The sequence below is a fragment of the Harpegnathos saltator genome, unplaced genomic scaffold (genome assembly GCF_003227715.2).
Source record: "Harpegnathos saltator strain DR-91 unplaced genomic scaffold, Hsal_v8.6 scaffold604, whole genome shotgun sequence".
In the NCBI taxonomy this organism is placed as follows: Eukaryota; Metazoa; Arthropoda; class Insecta; order Hymenoptera; family Formicidae; genus Harpegnathos; species Harpegnathos saltator.
In genome coordinates this window covers 616180-638646 of record NW_020230432.1, presented here as the reverse complement: position 1 = coordinate 638646, position 22467 = coordinate 616180, and the positions used below count along the sequence as shown (strand labels likewise).

General features: G+C 53.1%; 1 protein-coding gene across 4 annotated transcripts in view; it reads left to right on the top strand.

Annotated features, from left to right (window-relative positions):
• The first annotated feature begins 1980 nt into the window (after window positions 1-1980).
• The window catches only part of gukh (NHS actin remodeling regulator GUK-holder), a 91003-nt gene continuing 70516 nt past the window's right edge, over window positions 1981-22467 (top strand). For 2 of the 4 annotated variants that reach the window (XM_011141306.3, XM_019841538.2), the window contains exon 1: window positions 1981-3120. In XM_011141306.3, the coding sequence (XP_011139608.1) occupies window positions 2835-3120 (286 nt within the window). In that variant the 5' untranslated portion in view covers window positions 1981-2834. The remainder of the gene's footprint in view (window positions 3121-22467) is intronic. The other 2 variants (XM_011141307.3, XM_019841539.2) reach the window with 1 other exon arrangement.

Below are 22467 nucleotides of genomic sequence, written 5' to 3'. Positions count from 1 at the left end.
ATCGGAAGCGAGACAGTTTGAGCCTTCTTGAGTGTAATTCAAGTCGCGTCGCGATCGCGATGATTCTTCTGCGCAAAGGTATGAATGAGCGGCGAAATCGTGTGACGGCGACAATGTCGCGCTATCTTCGTTAGTCGAGCGCGTCGTTGCTCGGTGTCACTGTTAATCCGCGGTGTTGAGACGTGACGTGCTACAATGTGGGCGCGCGCAAGCGGCGCCAAAGTCCTCGCACCGACTTTGAGAAAGTCCGACTCTTCGAACGCTCGTATCTGCGCGAATTATTGACGTACGAATGTGAGTCGAGAGAGCACAATTATTCCCGGCATTTCGCATACTATGCGCGTTTACGCTTGTCGCGCATGCCGTTATCGTGACGTACACGTTCATACGTATGATGACGTCATAGATGACGTGAAATAGGCAATCGTTGTGCAGATACGCCGCGATATATTTAAATAGGAAAATAGCGAAGTCGGAAGTGTTCATCGCGTAATCGCGTAAAACGCGAAGTTTGCGTTGTATGGAAAATTGTCGGTTCGTTCGGGAAATGTTGACGTGTGGACACTTTCGCGTAATTTATAATATCTCGCGCAATTTAAGATAATTTCGCGTAATTTATATAATATTTCGCGCGTGATTTCAAGGTCTGAAGCAATATGCACTTGAGCGACGGCGAGTAATACACGAGAAATGCCTTATTGACCATGTGGTTGCGCACGTTTAGTCGAGAATCGATTGATCGATATAGAGAGTCAATCGTAAAATCCCACATGAGCATCAGTAATCAATTGATTGCACTGTTTACCGCACGAACACTGTTTACGTGATACGATGATGAATGTTAAAAAGTATCCGGTATATAAATATGTGATTGAATCGGAAAGAGTTAAAATTATTGACCGAATAAAAATGAATTCGTTAATCGGAAAAAAAAATATGAAAAAATGCGCAACCAAGTAGACCAAGCATTTTAAATATATCATCAACATTTTAAATATATCAGCAACATTACGTCTTGCTAAAGTTTCAAAAGGTTTCATTTTCGCTGAAATATCTGTCATACAATTTACACTTTGTGTCTGCAATTAATCTTTTATAAAACGATAACTCGCCAGAGAGCTTTTTTTAAACTGGATCGCGTGGTTCTCGGGTATTTTTCACGGAGACATTTGTGTCGGCACATAAAGTCGGATGGATAAATTTTGCAATCACTCATGATCCGTATAAAAAAAACATTAATGAGAAAGAGGGAGGGAGGGGGAGAGAGAGAGAGAGAGAGAGAGAGAGAGGGGGGGAGAGAGAGGGAGAGGGAGAGAGAGAGAGAGAGAGAGAGAGAGAGACAAAGATCGTTTCGTTTGTATATTTTACTTAAGCTCCGGTTAGATATTTCGGGATAACGCGACACAAATCCGCGCGGTCTGACAATTCGACGGCAGTCGAGAGAGAGGTTGAAATTGTGCGAGAATGAAACTGAAGATTAACCGACGTCCATCGTGTTCTACGGAGTATGAGAAATTAATCGGTGAGGACTTTCACGCACGCTCCCTGTGACCGACACAGTTATACCGCGCAAATATCCAGATACGCTCGATACGCTCGATTCGTGGAAGAGCCTTCCACGGTAGAACCAACGACTTGAACATCGGCGGACAACGCGGCATCGTTCGCTTCGACTGATAACTCACCTTACGTTTACAAACCGCGCGCGCGCGCGTACGATCACGACCCGCGGTCTCTTCGCGGTTCTCCAGAGCTCCTGCTTTATTTGCTGTTAGTCAGCCAGAAGACAGCCGAAACTTCGTGGCTCTCGCCAGGACTCGAAACGCCGAGACTACCGTAGCGACTACAGGTATCGAGACGAGGCAACGAGCGGCTCGGCAGATGGCGGTAGCGGCTGGTGCGACGAGCAGACAGCCGGCAAGGGCGCCTTTCGTGCGCTCGCTTGAATGGGAGAAGCAGAGTCGGCTGGTCGGCGACTGGTTGCCAGGCCGGCCGGCACTTCACGTACCATCGTCGCGCGGTACGTTTCGTCGGTCTCGCGCGCGCGCGTTACCGGTTTCGCCGTCGGCCGCTTCCATCCGTCCCCGTCCGTCCGTCCGTCCGTCCGTCCGTTCGCAAATCTCGGCTCGCGAGAAAGAGAGAGAGAGAGAATCTCGCGCGGGATCCTCTTGCGAGCGGCGGTCCCCCACGAAGTACACAATCCGTCGCGATGCAGCGAGCCGCGTCGCGTAGCACACACGACCTGCGGAGAGCGAGCGCGCTCGTAGAAATGCGACGCGAGGAGAACCTTCGGCCGATTATTCGACACGTGCCGCGTGCCCTCGATCGATCCGATTGATCTCGCGAGTCGGCCCTCGGGAGTGCGGAGTGAAAGTGCTGAGCGGAGTAAAGGGGAAAAAGAGCGGGAAGAGAGGAGACCAGCAGAGAGAGAGAGAGAGAGAGAGAGAGAGAGAGAGAGAGAGGGAGAGAGCGAGAGCGAGGAACGAGAACGTCGCACCGACGTGGATTTCGTGGATTACGAGAGAAAGAGGAAGAAAGCGAAGAGACAGCGGTGGGTGCGTGCACGCGCGCGTCGCGGCATGAAGTCGTGCCGGCGGCACGGAGGATCCTCCGCGGAATCCGGCCGACTTCGCCGAAGAGGAGCGACCCGCTCCCGCGGTGACGCGGCGCCCCGGTGATGAGGAGTGAGCGCCGACGCCGCTCGCCCGAGTGTGTTATGCGCGAATGCGGCCGGCCAGGGGATCGCTATCACTCAGCAGCAGAGACGACAAGCGCGACGACGAGCGCCGCGACAGCGACAGCGACAGCAGGAGGCCGCCGGCACCGGCGTCGTGATGCCGTTCGTCATGCGAAAGGTGGAGCCGCGGCACCTGTGCCGCGGCCACGTGCCGGCGGGCTCTCAGGGTTGGCCGGTGGGTGCCGAGCTGGAAGCGGTGGCGAACGGTGCGCTGACCAACTCCCTCAAGCAGCTGGCTTCCCTCCTGACCGCCGCGGAGGACATCTTCGCGAGCCTCACCGTGGAGCTGGCCTATGTCACCGACCGGAGCGGTCACCTGCGCCGTAGGATCGACAAGGTCGAGGAGCGATTGAGCGCGGTCGACCCCAAGAAGATCCCAGTCCGTGAGTAACCGTAAATTCGCGCTATTTTCGGCCGCATTTTCGGCCGCAGGCCGCGCGATCTTATCGCCGCGCGATCATCGCGCCACGCTCTCGTCCTTCGCTCCTGCTGTTGCTCGCTGAGGTGCGAATTTCGGCGCGAGCAGGTGCGAAGGTCGCGGCGAGCCACTCGGCGGCGAGGCGCCCGCGCCGGTGGCTGCGACTGAGATGCGAAGTCAGAGAGTCCTCAGCCTGTTAGTTCTTTGCCTTCTAAAGACCCAAGAACTGCGATTTGCTTTCTGGCGGAAGGCCAGAAGGTTCCTCGTTCCTACCAGGCCAGTCGCACGTCTTAGGCTTCGAGCGTTGTTGCGACTTCTGACAGCGGCGCGGGAAGCGCCGTTTGGCCGAAATGACGTCGCACAGCTTGGGGCTTCGAAGTCTAAGCTTCCGTCTAGGGGTAGTCTATAGGGGTCTGAAGGTGAAAACGCGCGTTCGTCACGACACGAAACGACGATGATATTCGTGAAGCCGTGAAGAAGCCGATCGGAAGGCCGGTTGTCGGGGGGCCGTTTCTTGGCCGTAGCGTACAACTGTGATTCCAGCTGTCGCCGTCAAAGGCGCCGCGAAGTTAGGAAACTGACAAGTCGCTCTCGACGCAACACGCTCTCGGGCGTGCACACTCGCGTCGCTGCGCTCGAGTCGCTCGGATTTCGCAAGACCGCTCGATGGTTACGACATTTTTCAGTCGCACGTGAAACCCGAGGCGGCACCACCGACACCTTCGCGGCGCTGACACCTCGATACGACACCTCGCGACTGCAATTAGACTCGATCGCCGGGCGATCGAGTGACCAATAGTTACCGGATCTTCGTCCGGCTGCGCCACCGCACAGACAGGCGGAAGAATTCCCTCGACGAACGCGGTGCTACTTATTCCCCCCTCCCGGCGAGAATTCAACTATTCTCTCCTGTCGCGAAGAAATCTCACCGATTAGCTTCACACTCTCTCTTTCTCTCGCTGCCGACGAATCCCAATTCGTTTGCCAACGTCTCGGCTCCGTGCAATTCCGGGCAATATTTTCGTTTACCCGTCGCGCGGAGCCCACAGCTGAGCTCGATTTCATAGAGCGTGTCTCGTAAGGACGAGGTTAGGGAGAAAGGGAGACAAAGAGAGATAGAAAAAGACGAAGGAACAGGAGAGTCAAGAGAGAAAGACGATAAGAACGAAAAGAGAGAGAGAGAGAGAGAGAGAGAGAGAGGAAAGAGACGCGCCGAGAGACCCACAATACGGGGAAAACGTTCCGGGTTACCTGGCGCAGCGTGGGAAACGGATCGCGCGCGCGGAGCGCCGAAAGCGAGTTTCACCTGAGGATTAGCTGCTCCCGCTGGATGCACAAAGAGGGACCCTGTCTGCCGCGCTTTCTAACAGACCGCTTCTTCTCGGCGACAAGAAGCGGGGAAGCGCGACCTAAGGGCGAGATTACGAGCAGCGAGTGGGGAAGAGGGGGAGTCTCTTTAATGAGTCGCGCGGAGCTATCGAAGCTCCATCAACTTCTCGCTCCACCTCGCGCCGGAGATGTAATGAGAAGAAGCGGGATAAGATCGATATCTGCGGGATGTGGTTCCGCGGGGGAAAGGGGGACGACGACGACGACGACGACGACGACGAGTCCTGTGGGTCGTGTTCGGAGCAGTACAGAAAGAAAGAGTACGCGACTGTCGCGAATCCGCGCGTTTAAACTGTCGAGAGAGAAGGGAGGAGAGGGAGAGAGAGAGAGAGAGAGAGAGAGAGAGAGAGAGAGAGAGAGAGAGAGAGAGAGAGAAGGAGAGACGATTCGATCTCTTTCACGTCGCTCGCTCTCCGTGCGTCGCGAAATCGTTAGGCCGAGATTGTCCTCGCACGGTGAAACGATGAAATCCCGCGCGAGGAAGGCCACCGAGAGCCTCGGCTCCGCCCGGCTTCGAGTATCATCGGCGCCGTGAGAAATTAACGTCGCCTTTTACTCCCGGCCGTAGCTCCGCCGTGACGCGCACGATCCGCCGTTACCTCGAACAGTCGTAAAGCCGGGGGAAAAAAGCCGAGAGCGATTTATTACCGTGCGCGACTCCGGCCATGGAAACCACACGCTTTTCCTCCCGGACGATCGACGCCCGGGGAGGACAGAGAGACTCCCGAGCTTTCTCCGTCTTGCTCGATTCCACAGCTGTGTGGATTATAAACAATCATCGTAGGAGCCGAGAGACGCACGGATAGCCTTTCAATGGAACTTTGCTGCCGACGACGCCGAGACTTCTGCGAGAGAGACTTGCCGAAGAGACCCTTCATCAACATTCCGATTTCGCTTCTCTCGACTTGCAAATGAGCTCGCTTCAAACCCATCGATATCGCGAGTAATTAACCCTCCAACCGCCGCCACTACCCCGCGGGAACCCAGAGTCTCATGGCTCCGACGTTGACCTCTTCACGGGCGGAACGTCGCGGTCGGAGATGGACGCGAGTGCGTTCCATGGCTTCCGTCGGCAAACAGCTGAGGCTTCTTCTTCGTGGCGCGCCCGCCAGCCCGTAGGGGAACGCTCGTTCGTCCCTAGGAGGAGACGAACGTACGATAGGGATAGGAAAGTATCCACTCGCGTTTCTCTCTCTCTCTCTCTCTCTCTCTCTCTCTCTCTCTCTCTCCGCCGAGCCCGTCGCGCCGCGCGCGCTCGCGCGAGTCCTGAGAGCGCGAGGCTGCCTCCTTTCTTGAGACAGCTGACTCAGGTAATCGGCGGCACAAACGGTGCCTTCCCCGCAGGGCCCCTGAGAATTTTAATTCCCAGAGGCGAGCAGGCTCCTTCGCCGCGCCGGGAACGAGCGGATAAAATAACGTCCGCTCTGGCTGTAACGCAATACCGATGCGTGTGTTTCGGCCGTACGCGCGAGGGATCCGCGAACCCGTCGGGACGCGGAAATTTATCGAAACCAAGAAGTAGATATTTTTTCTTGCTGATTTTTCTGGAAGGAAGAAACTACGCAGCAGCTCTGTGTTCTCGTCATTGCTGGGACAATGCAAATATGAGGAGGAGAGGAACGGATGTGTGAGGTGAATTCGAGGAGGCTGGAACACTCGAAGGCACGCTATTACGTTGGATATCCGCGTCATTTACGACCACGTGATTGGTGGACGGAGTTAAGTGCGCTGAAACGCTCCGGGAAGATTATTAAGACGTCGTCGCGCGGCGTGATTAATAAATTATTACGTCCGCTAGATAATATTCCTATCGCCGGCGACGTGCAACGTAACTTCTCCCGAAGCTACACGAGGGCCGCGAGCAGCGCTTGAAAGTATGGTTAGCCTTGAACCTTCAGGCTCAGGTATCTCGGCGGGGATATCGCGGATCCTGGTGAAATCAGGATTTACATTCCCGGGGGGACACCGAGGTCGAGAGGCAAAATATTGACGTAAACATATCACTTATACGCGTTGCCAGGTCGCGCGGCATCGGAACGGACAGTTTTACGAACGATACTCTCAACCCTGGGCTCATAAATATCTCTCATAAATATATCGCTACGAGGCGCTTTGCGCTCGCAGACGTTCGCGAATGTTCGCTCGCTGGCGAAAATCGCCAAAGTCTGAATGTCTGTCGACGCTCGTTGGTGGCTCGAGTTGGCGAACATCGGCTAGAAAATTGCCTTCGAAAGGCTTGAATTTGATCGACGACCGACCGACGCTCTCGCTATTGATAGAATCGAGGAGGATCGGCGAGGATCCGCGTAAAACAGACGAGATGATGGGAGATGTCCATGAGAGTCAATCGTGAGCTCGAGAAATATCGATGGATTCGCGTTTGCACACTCGACCCGGGGCGCCTGATGTTATTAACGTGGTTCTGCAATGTTGCGTCTTAACGACTTGTGTCGGGAGGACGGCGCTTTTTACCGGCCTTCGCGGAAACGGCTGTGCACAGGATGCGGTCTGACCTGATCGCACAGGTTCATTTGTGTGCTTCGAACTAAAGGGTGTCCCAAAATTCACGCAAGAAGTAATTTTGATAGAAAACACAGGTTTATAATTAAAAATTGTAAATTTTCTATTGATTCATAAAGTATACAGTATAGGGTTATGTATGGAACAGCATATCGGGTAAACGGCCACGGCGAAGAGAGTTCGTTGAATGGATTATGGAACAACAACAAGCGGATGCTGATTTTTCGAACAAAATCATCTTCAGCGATGATTCGGCTCATTTTCATCTTGATGGCTTGGTTAATCGACAAAATTGTCGCATTCAGAAAATCCACGAGTGATTGTTGAGAACAACAAATGCATCCACAACGTGTCACTGTTTGGTGCGGATTTTGGCGGCTGGAGGCATCATCGGACCATTCTTCGGAAGAAAATGCGGCTGGTCAGGCAATAACAGTTAATGCTGCTCGCTATAGCGACATGATAATCCAGTTTTTTGTGTCTAAATTGCAAGATATGGATGTGGACGACATGTGGTCTCAGACAAGACGGTGCCACATGCCATACAGCCCGAGAAACAATTCAATTACTGCATGAGTCATTTTCTGGTCGTGTAATTTCCCGTTTTGGTGATCAGATCAGGCCGCCCAGATCATGCGATTCAACGCCGTTGGACTGTTTTCTTTTTGGGTTTTTTGAAGTCTAAGGTTTATGTCAACAAGTCCACGACCACCCACGCCTCGAAGGAGGAAATTGAGCGCTGTATCGACGAAATTCAGCCACATTTATGCAAAATGGTAATGGAAAATTTCAACAAAAGAGTGCATATGTGCCAGCAAAAGCCGCGGAGGCCGCCATTTACCCGATATGCTATATTCCACCCACCACACATAACCCTATACTGTATACTTTATGAATCAATAAAAAATTTACAATTTTTAATTATAAACCTGTGTTTTCTCAATCAAAATTACTTCTTGCGTGAATTTTGGGACACCCTTTACGAGCGAGTCGGGTCGATGGGTTTCCCATCGAACGCCGGTATCGGGTTCGTCGAGCTTGTATTGCTCTCCTTATTCATTATGCTGACAAGGAGACAGCTTTCCCCATTGTTTGCCTTGCGCTTTTGAGAAGAAACGAAAGGACCATTCCAAACGGACCTCTTGTCTCCGGCGTGCACGTTTCGAACACGTGTGTGGCAAGTTTGCCGACTGAGGCGGATCGTTTAATTCCGAAATGTATAAATCTCTCTTCTCTCACTTCTCACTTATCGCGAAAACAAGCGCGCGTTCTTCATCTCTAACGTTCCGCAAAAGCGCGGCGTTCCGATTCCATCCTGTCGTATTAATGTTTACCCTCGAGAGCCGTGAGGATCACTTTCACACGTTATTAGCGTATCTCTCGCGCGCGAGAGCCTTCACCAGACTTCCCTCTGAGTAAATATACTGATATATATATTTCAAATTTACCGCGCCTACCCTTTAAGCAAATATACGAGATCCTTGTAATCGAGTCCGCGGCTACCTGTTTGAATAATCCTGTTTGGGCGAAGGCACTAATTCATAAGCACGACGCGATGTTTCCGCCTCCACGTAGAATTTATAATAAAGCACGGAAGATTTATGACTGCGGCACTCGTGGAAGATCCTGCGGCCACCTTCCGTTTTGGAAATTGAATTACGGCGCAGAGGCTACGTGAGGCGAGAAAAAAGAAAGAGGATATACGAAGCCGACATTTTTCGAGGCTGCGTGAAAAGAAACCTCTTTTCGTAGGGATATCTCATTTCACGAATTAGCATATGCAAAAGTTCGATAGCAAGCTCAACAAATTTTCACACAACGTCGTCCCGCCCGAGAAAGCAACGCGCGTACGTGCAACATTGCCAAGGGAGCAAATCCTGCGTCGAAATTTCTGTCCAGAGCTCTCGCGAGAATTCTCGCGTGACATTGTTTCGACAAAGCGATGTGTAAGAAGCAATGTCACGCCTGTCGGTTAACCTTTTCACTGTTGAAGTGGGAAGTACATATACTTGTTGCTACCTTTTCTTCATTCAATTTTGCGTTGTAAATCACATAATTTGGAAGAACTTATCGGGGATTTGAGTTTTCCAGATAACTGAATAGTTATTCAACATACTCAAATAGGTTTTCATACCGAATTATTCATTTGTGATCATTTATAACAAATCAGAGTTGAAAAAAAAGTGCTCTTTTTAGGGAAAAATCGATTCCTCGGAGAGTACTGAATGTAGAGGTCTAAAATTTTCACCAAATATTTTTCTGATATATTCAATACAAAAGCATACATTTTTTTCAGTATTTCTTTGCAGGTTAGATATTCTTTTCATAAACAAATATTTCTACAAAAACGGCCGAAATTTGATCTTTTTTCTATATCTCCATTTTATATCCGTACTATCAATACCATTTTATTAAAAAATGAATGTTTAATCTCTAGTAAGCATAAATATGCAGTATTGAACATTTTCCCACATAAATTCCGCCATTTTGAATTCGATAAATCTGACTTCAGATTCGTAATCAACGACCCGAAAAACCCATACGCCATCAATAATAATTTGACTGTAGATTCGTAATCAGCGAATCACCCAAGAAACGTCGTAGGACTATCAAATATTTTAATAATTTTCTCAAGGGAAGTTAATTCAGCAGCGAAAGGGTTAAAACGCCTTTCCCGCGTCAGCTGTTTCGCTCGTTCCAAATTCTTGCTATATTCTTTCCCCAGCCAGAATATCTTTCGCAGCCCCGCGAGCGGACATCACGAGTCAACCCCCCCGTGTGTACGAATAATATAACGACGACGGGCGGAAATAAAAGTGGGCCACATCGGGCGCAACGGTCCTCTCTCGGCAGCAGCCCCGTGTCTCTGCCGGTTTTCCTCCCCTCGCGGCCGTTGCCACCTTTATTTCCTCGCGCGGCTTCTTATGCCTACTTCCGGTTGCCAGCTGGCGTCGCAGTACCGGTGAGGGTTCACCCAGGGGTGACGCTGGCAAATGCGAGGGATGGTGACAGCGGCTGGGGTGGGGGCGAGGGGAGACGCTCTCCCGCTTAATTTTAGCCGGCTTGACACCGCGGCACGTGCTTCGAATAAAGCGGCTCTTCGTCGCGCTGAGAGTACATCGCACGGGCGCGCGGCGCTATGAAGAAAGTTCGTCGTCATCGATGAAGTTAGGCCGCGCCTAACTGTCCTGTGGATATCGCCGGCACCGGGGAGAGTATTGAACTCAGCTCGAACTTGATCGGAAGTCCGACTTGGAGAAGTCGGGGAACCCGCGGCGTACGTAAATTCGCGCACGACCGACGAATATACATGTACGCATTTCTTACCAGTTATATTTCGGTTTGTATGATTTAAAATCCTATCATCCCCCCGAGAACGTCGGTCGGGGGCTGCGAGTCTAACGCGGGCGAGCTTTGTCCGACGACCACCACCACCACCACCACCACGTCGATCGCAGAGGAGCGGGCGAGCGGAAAACAAGCGGGGAGTAGGATTTCCCGAAGGAGGGATCGTGAGGATCGACGCGACTCGGCTGTTTTCAACGGACGCCCGCCGAGCGACGACACGACGAGCATTCTTGCGGGAGAATCGAATTCTCATGTGATATCGATGCGCTGTCACCGCGACCGGTGACTTTCCTAATCGCCGCCATCTTTCTCACGCCGGCCGCGCCGCGCCGTCGCGGCCACAGCCCGCACAAATAATGAGTACAACTCACGGACGCGTGGAATTCTCCTCCTTCGGGAGATGAGGGGAACGCTGTTATTATTCTTCTCCCTTCCCCGCCACTTTCGGAGATAGCGAGAGTATATTTCCTCTTTCTCTCTCTCTCTCTCTCTCTCTCTCTCTCTCTCTCTCTCTCTCTCTCTCTCTCTCTCTCTCTCTCTCTCTCTCTCTCTCTCTCGAGCGCAGCCACTTTGGTCCTCCTCGTCTTATACCACGTGCTCGCGCGGAGGGAACAGATGCCTCTTGACGATCGCGGGGTATTTTCGGTGGTCATGATTTCTGTCGCGCGAACGAGCAGGACTAAACACGCGCCGTCCCGGAGCTACGTCGTTTACGGTTTCCCCGACCGCAAGCCTCTCCTCCTGGTGATGCCGGCAGCGCTCGACAACAATCCCCGAGAATGTTGTAAAATCTCCGGGGAACCCCAAAGTGCCATGTTTAACCCTTTAGCGCCTACTGGTAACTATAGTTACCAGAAACACATTTAAGAATTCATAACTTAGTCAAAAGCGGAGGTATTTTCGTTTTCTTCGCATCACTGTGAAGGTGAATTCTTCTTCTAAAAAATGGTGTACAGATTGTATGTAGATTCGATTTAGTCTGTTTTTAGCTCAGTTTTAATGATAACCATGTTTTGTCCCAAATTCCAAGGTAGGCATAGTTAGCATTGTTACTAACATCTAAAAGTGCGCTATAAATGAATAGATTGGTATCTGTTATCATTTTATACACTCGGAAACTTTCTCAGATGCAAAATGTGAAATTAAAAGAATACAGAAATTCAAAATGGCGAATCCAATATGGTGAACACGAAAATCAAGAAATCAACCTATTTTCGTGAAACCTAGTGACCTACAATTTTTTTATGCGGCGAAAAATGAAGGGAGGACGATTGACTATCTAAATGGTGATCTATAAGATATTATTAAAACTAAAAAAAAACAATTTAACCGATCAGGCGTATTTTTCTGGGAGTAATTTCTGCTTGGAAAGCTAGTTTTTCGTAGATATAAAATTATTTTTTTTGATCATCGCTACTTATAGTCTCAGTTCAAAGAAACTCAAATTTTATTCTTAAAACACTGATAAAAAAATCGGGCGTTAAAAGGTTAATATCGCGCTCCGCTGGGAACAATTGGAGGAGCTCTTTCGCTGTGGATAGTTTTATCACGGTGGTAAATAGTTTTCATGACATCTCGAGAAAAAATACACATCGAACGGCGATTAATCAAGATGCCGATACGTCCGCCAAACAGCACTCGATTCTTCAAGTGTCTACTGACTCAAAGTCATATTGACGCGCTCGAGAGGAAAAGAGGAGGAGCTTTCTTTCCCCTAATTGTTTCTCCAGCGACGATTCTCGTCGCACGTTGGCAATTCCAACGCGATGTGTATTCTTCGGGAGACGATAGATTCGGTATTTTAATTTATTACGGTTTCGTAATCCCTCCGGTGGAATTTTTCCCTCCCATTCTCCGGTACCGTCCGTTCCGTTCTGCGAGTTTCGTAACTCGAATACCGGTTCTGGACGACCTCTGGCGCGTCCAGTCGAGCTCGTCGGCCAACCTTCTAATCCTTCTCCGCCGCGGAGAAGTCCGCCGTGGAATTCGCGGAATGGGACTATCGACGTCGCGCGATCGACCGATCTGGCGCGCGCGTTTTTCCGCGACGCGTTTCCGCGACTTTAACCGCGCGCGGTATCATCGTGCGCGCGTGCATCAACACGCCCGGCTCGCATCCGCGAGCCGTGTAATCATCAATCAGTCCTGTAAAGAGCCAACCGCGGCGGAAAAGCCGCGAGAGAGACCCGCCGTGGAAGAAGCGAGGCCAACCTATCGTTGGTTAATTAATCATTGCGACTCGCGCACCTGCCCTCGCGTTACGAACCTATTATTAAGTACCATTACTCGCCTATATCTACCTGCCAGAGCCCTTCCGCGACCTTTGACTCCTCTCCTAGAGAAAAGATAGAAGGAGAGAGAGAGAGAGAGAGAGAGGGGGAGAGCAGAGCGAACTCCGACGCGCAGTCGGCAGTCTGCGAATTCCTGCCAATCGTCGATCCCTTATCTTTGCATTTCTGTCACGATATCGATGCCGGAATCCCAGCGATCCGAATAATGAAAAATTTACGAGAGATATGAGATGAGAAATACCACGACCGTAAATTTCATAATAGATATCCCGCGCTAACGTAATCGTACAACTTTGTGTTGGAGTAGCGCGGGAAAATGGCGGGAAAACTAGCGGGGAAAGTATCCTCATGCGAGATTGAGACTGGTCGTGTCGTTAATTTGCGACGACTCGAGAGCGTGTTGTGCGCGCGGCACGAAGGCGGCGAGACGGAATAGCTGCGAGGAGCGCCTAGAGGAGACCCAACGTGCGCGTGTGTGGCGGCGGAGATTTAAATAAATTTGTGTTGTTTATGCAAACCGCGCGCGCACGCGCGCGACGCACCGCGTTGTAACGGTTCGTTGATGCTTTTTACTCGCGAGCGAGCGAGCGAGCGTCCGGCGCGACGACGACGAGGACGCGACGGGAAGAGGAAGAACGAGAAAGCGGTTTCTGGTAGCTACTGTGTTCGGCGACTCGCTCGCATAACGTTACGTCCGCGCAGACGTTACGTTATCGCGCGATTATCCCGCGGGAGTAACGACCCCGTCGTCGCTCAGACGGTTTCTGTTTACGATATATATACGCGCCGATGATAACTCGCCGCTATATAGTCGCGCCTCGCTCGAACGACGCCGGCAGAGAAGACGCTGCATCGTCGGAGCGTCGGGACGCGATCGTTATGCGAATCGCCGCTTAATTTTCGCCGGGCGGGGTATTTTTACATCGCGCTGAAACTTCCACGGCGCTTCGCGCCCTGAATCTTTCATGAGCGAGCGCGAGAATATTTTTGCCCGTGCAACACGCGGTAAAATTCTCTCTCGCAAGAGGACGATCTTTGAAATTTCCTCCTAGAGGAGTACATTCGCTCTAATTGAACGGGAATTGGCCGGAAATGATTTATCTGAAATTCCTTCGCAGGCGATCGCGCGATTCTGTCATGTCTCTACGTCCACGTTTCCCGCTTGAGTCGCAGCGTGAAGCCTTCTAGAACCGCGCGAGGACGACGCGCGAGTTTTTCCGAATCCACAGGCAACCAGTTGCGCGTGTGTATCCTCAATCTGTTGTGACAGAAACGAGATGCGTTATCGGATAAAACGCCCGCCTGAACCGTTGAAATTCCTGCCGCGGTGTCGAGCGATTGATAATGCGGCCGAGCGGCTGATTACAGGCGATCCAAATGAACGGGCGAGATCTTTACACGTCGAACGTGACTGAGAAGCGTGAAGAAGTTAAGGAAGGCTCGCTCGGTGCGCGCGCGAGAGAGAGAGAGAGAGAGAGAGAGAGAGAGAGAGAGGTGAAACGAACTCATTGTTGCGCGCTTCATAGATTGTAAATTACACTTAAGTGGCTTTATCTCCTTTCAATCCGCCGCACCGCTTAGACACCCCGCGTGACGCTCGTTGCGAATCTCGTATCACCGATTCCGTTATCCCGTTCCGTCCGATTCAAGCGTCTTCCTGTCACAGCAGAGCCACCAGCAGTCGAGGCGTCGATTACTCCACGCGCCTCAAGATGTAAGCGCTTAGTAATTAACTTCGCGGCGTAGCCTCGCGAAGATAGATAACGCGCGAGCCCCGGCGCCGGCCCCGTTTCAATTAGAATTTCCGTACGAAGGATCTCTCTCTCTCTCTCTCTCTCTCTCTCTCTCTTTCTCCCCTTCTCGGTGGGCAATTAAATTTAGAATTTAATTGCATCGTTAAGTCCTGAATTTAATCGCACCGCTGATTTGACGGCCGCGATACAAAAGCCCCGCGCGTGAGGAAATTCTAATTTAGCTCCGCCGAGGCCGTTCTTCCTCGATTCGCCAGCGATGCAAGATGGATCCCCACCAAGTCGCGAGCCGCGAGCGTAACTCGTTTGCTAGCAAGACGAGACTGTTTGTCGAGAGCATCGCGTGATACGATGCAATTATATTGCTTACGCAACGCGGATGTGGGGCACGCAGAAATTCCAGCGGGAAACGCCAGCGTCGCGCGTCGCTCGCGCCGCGAGAGCGCGCCGGTCTTCGTACCTTCGGAAACGCACCGCACGCCGAAGACGCTCTCGCGTTAATCGGCCGATTTCTGTCCGGTCTTCGCCGAGACGCCGGATATATACTCGGCCGCCCGTTGGCGACATAATTACGGCCGTTCTCTTCGATCGCGTCGGCGCGCTATCTGCGCAGCAACTTCGTCCCGCCGCGCCGCGCCGCGCCGCCGGAGACTCGGCGAGACAACGGGCCCCGGCTGACGCGTATCAAGTCAGATCGCGTAGGCATCGGTCTGTTGCGGCTTGCGCAACAGCCTGTCGTGATTGCACTAATTTCGCAAATTGCCTCGTATCGCGGGAATAAAAAAAAGCATCGTTGACCTTGCCGTTCCGCGGCTCGTTCGCTGACGTATCGCGATCAAGCGCGATCACGCGCTATCGTTATGGATCGCGTATCCTCGGATGTTTCACTCTCTCCCACAAAAAAGACTCGGTCTTTTTCAGACGCTTTTTTGCCGGAGAGCGGGCGAGATGCGTGTTGAACGCGGCTGAATTCGCGAAGGAGATTGCCGCGACATGACGCCACGACACTTCGGCAGAATGCAGAAACGCGCTGGGGAGAATTCGCCGGATTAATTGGCTTATATATTCGACGTGTGAAATCGCGAGCGTCAAACACGCTCGCGATTTCAACGGGAGGATCTGCGCTTCGTTAGAGCGATGGATCTCTGCAATAAGCAGAGAGGCAAAAATCCAGGCTCGTGGAGCTCATCGAGGGGAGCACCGCCGCCTCTATTATCCGTACGGCGAAACACAATATCGCGCCGGCATTTATCCGGCATCGTCGTGATCCAGGCTCTCATTTATCCCGCGGCGCGCGCTACCCCCGGCCGTCCAATTACATCCCTCGCTGATCGATTTATTGCGTTTCGCGGATTCGCTCGCGTACGAGCGACCGACCGAGACACGATTTACAGTGTCGTTCGCGGTATCGGCCGCGAGTCGCCTCTCGCGCGCGCCGATAATTGGCGCTTCTCATCTCGGTGCTTCTCACCTCCGGTCCGCTGCTAAAGTGCACCGAACGACTCTCCTCGCCCTCGGTGCATCGGTGCGACTACGCTGCAAGCCCGGGGATCCTCGACGATCCGATTAGCCTTGTAAAGTCGAGGGAGCGCATGCGGGGAGGATCGACGTGCAGCCGCGCGTCCAAGGGAAAATGTTGCGGTGTTGCTTTTTCCGTCATGTCACCGCGCTCACGTATGACACGACAATTTTTGACACGCATTCCGATGTGTTTGAGGACAGATTTTCTCTTCCGCAGAAATGGACAGAATGGTAAAAGACGAGAGCTCTCCTACGCTTCACACTTTTCGCCACGGAATTAGGAAAATCGAGTCCAATTCCCCGCATTATTCGTCCTCGACCAAATTGTTCGCTTCTGCGAGTATAAACTTCTTATGCTCATTACGTCACACTGTACGGTTTCGACATACCTCTCTGCCAAAGAGAGAATTCCCTACGGAGAGAAATATCACGCTGTGTATTGCATCAATGCCCCTCCCCTCCCCTCTAGGTGCTACATCTTCTCAATTCCCCGAAAGGAAACGCGGTTGGGCAAGCCACGTACGAGTTGCGCTCATAACAGCCCACGCTGTTTCCTAATGAGTGCACTTCGCATAAGGAAAGCCCCTTTTCTTTCTACCCCCTTCTCCGCACGGGGCGCGAACACTTCCGCGCCCCGCCATTCGCCGCGTTCTCCGCTTCTCGTCGAGGGCCTCGGCTGCTCGATTCGGGCGTTTAAAAAGAGAGTCGGTTGGTCGGTGGGTCGATGGGTCGCGGCGGCGCCCCGAGGTCACGCGGCGCACAATACGGAATCCGGTCGGGTCGGCGAGAGAAGCGATCCGGTTCGGGTTCTGACGCGCGCACGGTGACGGACGTTTTCGAGAGCCGCCTCTCGGCCATGTGCGCCCGCCTGGGGAACGGCTCCTCGGCGCCGTTGAGTGCGGCCCTGGTCTTTGTTTTCGCTCGAAAACGACGACGTGTCGCGCGCACCGCTGCCATTTCGGCGAGCGAAGCGCGCGACGGTGTCCCGTCGCTGCCGTGTTTAACGCTGCCGCGCTAAGCGACTTACCGCCGATTAGCTCCGAGACGCTGCGACCGCATTGCGGAATCGCGCGGCACCGGCGTCGTTTAGCGTTTCCGCGCTCTTTGACTGAGCGAGCGATAATTGGCTACGAGGTCTCGCCGGATTTGCTGCCGGCGCGGCGATCGAATTCGAAATTCATGGCGCGGGGAGTCAAGGTGTTTTTCATCGCTGCGACGTGACGTGGCATGTCGTTATCGTTATCGTTATCGTAACCATTATCGCGAGTCTATTATATTCGGCATTATTTATCGTTGCATTTATCGCATCGTCGTTCGTTTCCGCGCTCGCGAAACTCGGTATAATTTTATCACGTTCGCGTAGGCGCGGCGTTATCGCGCCGTTAATATTAATATCGATCGAGCCTGTGCGACGATTCGCGGCTTTTCGGCGCGACAACAGAGCTCTGCGGCGGCCACTTGTACGCTTGAATCCACCGGAAATGCAGCCGTGACCGTGGCTCGACGTGTTATTACGACCGATTACGTACAATCATGCGCGTGCGTGCTTGCGTGCGTGCGTCCGTTTGTACGCACTACTCGCGCCCGCCCACGCGGAAGCGTGGCGCGGCGACTTAATTGATAGACAATTACGTAATCGTCGTAGATCCTTCCGCGAGTAGTCCGCCTGTCTGTCTGTCGCGGTTACGCGCGTCTTTCCCGCGCGAACGGCGACGCACGCGCACACACATACACACACACACACACACACACGCACACACGTGCGTCCGGGAGACCTAGTGAATGGAGAGCCGCGTGTTCCAGCATTCTCCGCGACAACGCGGCAGATTTCTCTTCCTCTCCTTCTCTCGTCCTTTCCCTCCCACCTCTCTCTCTCTCTCTCTCTCTCTCTCTCTCTCTCTCTCTCTCTCTCTCGATACTCTCCGTTTCCATATCGTCGTTCGCGCGCGCTTTCGTCCTTGCCGCGCGCTTCGCGACGGCCAGTTCAGCGCGGCGAGAATGGTGACGAATGGTGAGAATCTTCGCGGTTCGCGAGGCGGGCTTTTCGCTCGATGGACGATCGGACGACTGGACTTTGCGCAACGGCAGGCAGACAGAGAAATACGGCGCGGATTTTTCGCCGCGCGAGGACAGATAAAAGCGGCGCAAATTAACGCGCGCCGCGAAAGACGAGTCGCTTTCTCGAGGCGACCGCGCGCGGCAATGGAACGTCGCGGACGATTGCGATCGACGGCATCGCCACGGACACGGAGCAATCGATGAGAAGATGAGTAATCTCAATTGATCGCTCTTCCAGGTGCGGCACGCAATGCGGATCGAACGTTGCGTTGAACATGCCACGGCGCGAAGCTCTGGTTTCTCCCCTCCGCTCGCCTCGGACAGCCGTATCCGCCGACCGCGCTGTGCACTTACCGGCTTTCACGTTAATAATATTTTAATAACGCGTCAAGCGTAATAATAATAATGACAATAATTGCAGAGAATGCGAAATTATAATTTTGGAAACGCACGTCCGTCAAAGCGGCGAATGAAACGCGCGAATGCCGCTTGATTTTCTCCTCCATGTTTCGCGCACGCTCTCGCAGCAGATCGCACGACGCGTCCCCCGACATGTGAAACGGTTAATTAAATTTTTATCCCGTTACGCGGCTCCTACGACGTTTTGTAATCCGGTTATCACGCCGCGACAACGACGGGGAGGGGGACCGTGGGGCGGGAGAGGCAGGGGGAGGAGAGGCGACATACGGTGTTTCGTAAAAACGCGGCAGGAGCGTAAGAGGAAAAACAAAGTCTCGCTTGCGTTTTAATACGCCGCGCCAGTGGGCGATATTTATTTTCTGCGGCGTTCGCGACACCTTTGTCTCTCCGTCTCTCTAACAAGAAAAGAAAAAGAAGAAAATCGCGGCGCAGGTGCATCCAAGGATCACGCGTCACCTTCAGATTTCCCCTCTCGCTCGTGCACACTTCCCTCAACATTTCAATGTCTCTCGCGCCTTCTCGCTCGGCCGGAGGAATTCGCGGAAGCGCGTCTGTAGGGGGACTCACGTGGCAGCCTCGAGATTTCGCAAATCACGACGAGGCGGGCTTGCTTCGGTCAACGTTGCGTCTCGTCGTCGAGTGAAATGAGAAAACTACGTGGCCCGCGCGCGCGCGCGTTTCACGAATGACAGATCGAGCAGCACGAGGCTGCGGAGCTACGACTTCCCTCTCGAGGAAGAGAGAGAGAGAGAGAGAGAGAGAGAGAGAGAGGGAGAGAGAGAGGACGAGGGCGAGGGCGGCGGCTCAAAGCGCAGTTAAATGTCCGTTGCCGCGAGGAGTTGTATCGCGCAGGAAAACGTTACACGCTATCGCGAGGCAGGCCGCAGGTGACTGTGTCAGCGCCGCCGGACAGGAACTGCGCACGCAGATGCACTCATGCGCGCGAGCGCGGGTTATCAGGTGTTTCCCACAAGCAACGGACTAAATGCACCTGCTGCTGCGGTATGAGGCAAGCGCGCGCTCGCGGACTCGAGAGAGTCAACGCACGCTGCACTCTCGCGCGCTCTCGGATTTCGTCGACGGGCCTGGGCATTATATGGCCTGAGCTGTTATGCAAAGTGGCGAGCTAAACGGCGTTTGCCGCAAAGCGGAGAAATGCGGCGGGGATGCGAGAAAGGGGATGGCGGGGTGAATTCCCACGCCGCGTATTCGCGCGAACGAGCAGGACTTGACAATGAAGGCCGTACGCGAGCCGAAGCCGAAAATCTCGGTCGGTTTCACGGTGAACCGAGCGGGCGTCGTCGAAGCCGAGGGTGAGCTCTGCAGGTGCTTCCCGCGAGATACGACTCTCTCTCTCTCTCTCTCTCTCTCTCCCTCTCGACGCGCGATACGCGCGAAGGGAACATTGGATACTTTCCAGGAGAAATCTCCCCATGGGGGGAGATTTAATTTCACATGTATGGCTATGAAGTTCGTAAAAATTCCGGGCTCCCTTACTTCCCTGCTTAGATTTTTCAAGCTCGAGACTACCTACCCTCGGGAGGTTCTCGTCCGTTTATTCCGAGGGTAACGCGCGCGGCAGTGCCGAACGTGCCTGTGCGCGGCATTCATAATTGATACGAGAAGTCTAAGCCAGAAGTCTAGCCTTCGCCTGGAAGCAGTGTCCCTTATCGATAATGTATTCGCGCGGTATCGACGATATGCGGGCCCGCTCATTTCGAATGCGGAAAGGGCAACGGCCTAATATATCGCTGGAATCTCATTACGCGGCCCACTGGTAGTTAAAGCGACTAGGAAGCGTTACGGAAATTATCCTCCTCTTCTCTCTCTCTCTCTCTCTCTCTCTCTCTCTCTCTCTCTCTCTCTCTGCCCCTCTCTCTGCCTCTCTGTCTCTTTGTTGGTAATTTTCATAATTCAGCAAGCGACGTAGAAAGGTGTTCGCAGAAGGACGACTCGGGACAATTTACGGGGAAAAAAAGAGAGAAACAAAGGCGAAGGCGCGTGCAGCCTACTCGCGGGATGTCAATAACCTTCGCTCGCCGCCACCGTCGTCGTCGTCGTCGTTGTCGTCGTCGTCGTCGTCGTCGTCGTTGTCCTCCTCGTCGTCGTCGTCGTCGTCGTCGTCGTCGTCGCGTGATCAGAGCTGCCCCTCTTGACCCCCGCGGGTCCCTTTCTCGGCCATCGAACTACCCTTCGGCCACCCTCGGTTCGCGGCGGCTCGTTTATACATACATACGCGGCGAAGGTTCGCCTGACCGTACACGATCGAACGAAGAGGGTCGGCCTCGAACGGAAACAGCAGGCCGCCGGGAAAATTCGATGGAGAAACTGACGTTAATCGTCAGAGGTTCCCTCCTCGCCCGAGGGTGGCGCGAAGCGGCGCTATTTTGCCCGCGTCATCGGACATTGTATACTTTGACGCGCGAGTTCAGTGCTCTCGTGAGAATGATTTGGCTTTGATTTTCTTTGTAGAAAGATCTATCTCGAGGAAACGATGGGCGTGACAACGATTTCGTCACGTGGAGCGGTTTAATAGCGCAAAATATTTACACCGTGTGACAAAAGTCAATATTTCACATAAATATACAAACGTACTTTGCGCGCGTTTTTCTCAAACTCAACTTGTCTGACACTTTTAACTCATCCAATTACTTTATTTCGGATACGGACGACGCGAAAGGGGGTAGAAATGGGCGAAATGGAAAACAACTTACATTTTAATACTAACGAAAAGAACAACAACAAATAAGTTGCGTTTTACGTACTTTTCGCTCGGAAATCTCACCCCCGGAACGACGCATCAGCCGATCGGCGCGACTCGCTCGCGACTCCATTGATCAGCTTGCAACTCTCGCAGCTCGCAGACGTTAACGCAGCGAGCGAGCGGAACTGGAGTGAAAAACCGGCGTCCCGGAAGTGGCGCAGCACGTCGGGGATAAAAGAGTCATTTCCCGGCCGGAACGCGGCAGAGGAGTCAACGGAGCGAGTTGAAGCGAGCGAAAGTGAGCCGGGGAGGGTCGGCCTGCCGTGGCGAGTTCAAACGGACTGCGGGCTCGACGCCGAGGTTTCTCTGCGGCCCAGAGAGAGAGAGAGAGAGAGAGAGAGAGAGACAGCACACGAGCTATTGTTCGCAAACGACCAAGGGGGGATCGAAAGAGCCGCCGCCGCCCTTCGATGCTCTCCCCGGGGATCGCGACTCTAATTCGTCGTAAATGAAGTGTCTTTAACCGCGACAGTGCGCGCTCGCTACGCAACGCGTCTGCCGAAACGCGCCGGCGACGATCCACCCCTTCGTGCGAACGGGGGGAGGGGGGGGATCTCCGCCCCCGCTGCCTCTTGGCCGCCTCCTCTCCTCCACCCCTGGCTCTCTCGATCGAAAGCGGGGTGCATATAACGCCTGGGCGGACGTAATTACCGCACGTGCCGACCCACATTCGCGACGTTCCACTTTCGTGCGAGCCGGTGCACGGTGCATTGTACGCGTTTGTGTGTGCGTGCGCGTTAAGTGCACGTGTCGCGCGTTCGTCGAGAAACTTCGCAGACAGATGGAAATTTCGAGGCGGTTCAGCGCGAAGGACCGTCCAAAGTTCCTCTTTCGAAGGAATTCGACCGCAGCGCGGCGCGTGTCGATTCAGAGCCGCGGTCGAATTTACTTGCAAATTTTTCCTCTTCTCCATCTCTGTCTCCCGTAAGAATAACAACGGAGATAAAGGAAGTAGGAAGGATGAGGAAAGAGAGAGAGAGAGAGAGTGTCTTCGCAATATCGCCGACGATAAGATTTCCCGGCGCGTCACATTCCGCGCATGCTCCGCATTCATAGGGATGAAATTTGCATCGGGAGAATATTTATATCGCGCCTGTTCCAGCACGCGGCGCGAAAATCGCAGCTGCGGCGAATCGAAATGATTTTTGGCACGGCACGACGCAGGCGATCTCGCCGCGCGACTAGCGTAGCCCGGCGGAGCCGTAAATCTCGATCGACCGTGGAATACCGTATCCCGGCAGCTCGCGAAG